Raw genomic sequence first — 3565 nt, 5'->3', positions numbered from 1 at the left:
GCGGCCCCGCACGGCCACCTCCCGGCCCGCTTCCAGGCGAATCGCGATTTACAAGCCGGGGCCCGAGGGGAGATAAAACAGTTCCGTTTTAAAAGGTTCTCCTAAGGGTGACGCTACATCGCCTACCGCACGGTTTCCGCTACCTGCTAACGCTGCTGGAGGCGAAGCATTCGGCGGAGTTAAAAATCGCGCTGTGGTGATTTACCGGAGGCGGCAGAGCCCCGCCGCCCGCCCGCCCCCTCAGGGGAGCCGCGCGCCCGTCGCCATAGCAACGGAAGGGGGCGTGGCGAACAGCCCTCCCCGTTGCCATGGCGGCGCGGGGGGGCGGGGCCTAGGGGTGCCCCGCCCCCTCGGACGATGCTCCGCCCCCTCCCCCCGCGGAGGGCTGATCGCGGGCGAGGCGTCAGTTGCCCGATGGCAACCACCGCACGAGGGCTCCGAGACACGGCGAGCACCCTACGGCTCTCCGGGGGAAATACCAGCAACCGGCATCCTCCCTTTAGCAAAATAATAATGCTGATGACGATAATGAATCAATCAGGTGTTTCTTTGGGATAGGAAATTTAATTAACAAACACGCAACAGGCTTTTGGGTCGTTACTGGGAAGCCACGGCAGTGCCCGCCCCTCGGGCCGGCTCCCTCGGGTGCTGCCTCCTCCCGGACGGGTGCTGCCTCCTCCCGGACGGGGTAGCACAGCCGCGTCGGACAGACAGACAGACAGACGGACAGCCCATCGCTGGCAGCACCCCCCTCCCCAGGCCGCACGGACCAGCCGCCTCCCTCTCACTTTAAGCCAGCTTTTTTCAAGTCCTCCGGCAGAACCCGGCCTTTCTTCCGGGCCCTGGCTTTCTTCTTCTCGATCTTGTCCCTCTTCTTCTTCTGAATGTTCTTGCGACGCTTTTCCTGCCGCTGCTGCATCTTTTCTACCACTTTCTCTGTCCGCTTCTCCCACTGCCTTTGGCGTTGCGCTTTACGCTTCTCCTTACGCTTCAGAGCTTCTTTCAGGCGCTCCTCGTTGTCACGAATCTTCACGCCTTCCGCCTTATAGAGAACGTTTGTCCATTTCATCTTGTTCTCCAGCTCCTGAGCTTTCTTCTGGTCCTTATCCTTGAGCTCCTCCAGCTTGTTCTTCCTGGTCTCCAGCCTACTCAGCAGCTGCTTGTAGTTTTTGCCCGTCAGAGGAGTGATGTTGCCTTTCACCGCTTTCCTCTTCTCTTTCTTCTTCTGGACCTTGCTCAACTCATTCTCTTCATGGACTTCGACCCTGTTAAAGACAACCTCAGCTGTGCTCTCCTCCTTTTTGCTTTCTGGCTCTACCGGTACCTCCTCGGTTTCCTTCTTCTCCATTTTTGCCTTCATCTTCAACTCCTTTCTTCGGCGTTTCTTTCTCTCTCTCTCGTACTTCCTTCGCTGCCTCTTCTCCAGGACTGCAGGGGGTAATTCTTTGGCATCATCCTAAGGAGAAGGATGGACATGCATCAGGAGGGGATAAAGGGATTAAAGGGATAAAGCAGAACTAAAAGTGGGATGTCCTCAAGTTCCTGATTTCAAACTTCTCCTAAGAAACGCACTACTTGTGACAAGAAGCTGTGGGCTCAGCTTTCAGAGATACCAAACACAGTAAGGGCATTTCGGACCTTTTACTCTCTCCCCACACCCCGTAGCTATGTTCCCTTCCAGTCTCTTAGTGCTTTTCTTTTTCCTAAAAATCACCTTCCTCTCCTGCAAGCCAGGCCCTACCTTTTCTGACGTGTTTTTCCAGACCACAGAAAACGCACAGGTCTCCCAGCAACACCCACAGCCACTTCCTTAGGAGATGGAATTAGCTCAAACCCTGAGCCTTGTAGGGTCCCCCCATCCCCTGGGAGGCTAGGGAGAATTTATATTGCATAGACACACACATGGATACAGATTAAGGGTTCTCATACTTGTCCAGAAGCTTTTTTAATCTTCTCGTGTAGTCTCTGACGCAGGAGATTCATTGCGGAAAAAGAAGGGGAACCCAGTTCACTTCCGCTCCCTGAAAACGAGAGGAAGAAAATAAAAATACTTAAAAGACAGCATTAGCTAAAAAGAAGGACTTCCTGTGGCTACGGGCAAAGCTCTGAGAACTCTTTAGATGCTGTGAATAGAACAGAAAATCCAAAGAAACCGAGAGTTTCTATTTCATTGGTTTCTTTAGAATTCCCCCTTTTCTATCCATATTATCATTCAACACCACCAGCCGGAGCAGCCTGGCATGCCCCGCGGCTGCCCGACAAGCCAGAAGACAAGTACCAAGCTAGTGGAAACAAAGACACCAAGGATATCTATTCTTTGTGGTCAGGCTTTTCAGATGCATAATGGAAAACAAGCCTGCCATGACAGAGGCTTCATCCACGGAATAATTCCCAGAAGTTACCCAAATACATAAAAAGTCTGCAATTCGGACTAAACGCTCCTGTTTCCAGAGAGCCGCCCGCCGGTGATGTTACAAATGTATGTACGTATGCGTAAGCTTTTAGGGCACACAGAATAAGCAAAGATGTGTTCAATTCAGCTGAACTTCTTAAAGGCTTTCCAAACCATCCGTGTGGGAAGCAACTGAAAAGCAGCCACCTCAGCCCAGGTAACTTTAACCAGACCACGGCAACGCTGGTATTCTTACCCGTAACCAAACTCTCATTTCTGCTCTGTGTGACACCCTGTGGAGATGATTTGCCGGCTTGAGGGGCTGCTTTCTGTCCTGGTGTAGGTTTGTTGGTGTTAGAGACCACCTGTTTGACTGAAGGGGCATTCGTCTTCTCAGCTTGCTTCCTGGGTTTCTTTCTCTTCTTTTTCTTGAGTGGTCTGCCAGCATCCTCGGGCTGGCCTGGCTTAGCCACTAGAAGGCAAAGACAAATTACACAAAACGGACAACGCTACATTCCCACTTCATAACATTCAGTTGTTACTGAAGACTGAAGTTCCAGCATCGCAATGGCATACCTCAGTCTTCAAAAGTGACGTATTTTAGGATTTATTTAAACAGACCAAACACGCTCGCACACTTCACCAAGACCCCAGTTCTCCCACGTCCAATCACCACCTGTACAGGAGCGCTCAGAAGCCCCATGTCACAGCAGAGGTTGTTTTTCCTTAAAAACCGGCACAACGCAACTCCCCCGGCCAAGCACCCCGCGGAGGGCGGCCTGCCACAAGCCCAGACTCCCGCAGACCGGCCCGGAGGGACAGAAGCCGCAGCAGCCCCGTTACCAAATTTCCTCTTCCGCGACTCCGGGGCGTGCTGCACGCAGACCTTCCTCGCCAAGCCCTGCAGGTAGGAGTCCTGGGCGGCCAGGCTGGCCATCACGGCCGCGGGGCGGGCTCCCTCAGGGCGGGCAGGCCGCGGAGCCCCGGCCGGGCCGCAGTCGCGCCGTCCCCGCCTCAGGGAAGCGTGAGGACCGCGGCATCCTCCTCGTGCGGCGCCTCCGGCGGGAAGTGACCTCAGCGCGGCGGCAGGAAGTGACGGCAGCGCGACGGCGGCGCGGCGAGGCGGGCCGGGAGCGGCGGGGCCCGGCGGAGCGGCCGCCGGCATCGCCACGG

General features: G+C 55.0%; 1 protein-coding gene across 1 annotated transcript; it reads right to left on the bottom strand.

The window, feature by feature from the left end:
- Nucleotides 1–544: 544 nt before the first annotated feature.
- Nucleotides 545–3485, bottom strand: SURF6 (surfeit 6). The gene is made up of 4 exons (XM_082327893.1): nucleotides 3236–3485; nucleotides 2649–2864; nucleotides 1930–2021; nucleotides 545–1456 (listed from the first exon to the last, which is right to left on the bottom strand). The coding sequence occupies exons 1-4, from the start codon at nucleotides 3327–3329 to the stop codon at nucleotides 785–787; spliced, it is 1074 nt and encodes a 357-aa protein (XP_082184019.1). The 5' UTR covers nucleotides 3330–3485; the 3' UTR covers nucleotides 545–784.
- Nucleotides 3486–3565: the final 80 nt, after the last annotated feature.

Source organism: Platalea leucorodia, assembly GCF_965183815.1.
Source record: "Platalea leucorodia genome assembly, chromosome: 15".
NCBI classification, from domain to species: domain Eukaryota; kingdom Metazoa; phylum Chordata; class Aves; order Pelecaniformes; family Threskiornithidae; genus Platalea; species Platalea leucorodia.
This window is presented reverse-complemented; position numbering and strand designations above follow the sequence as displayed.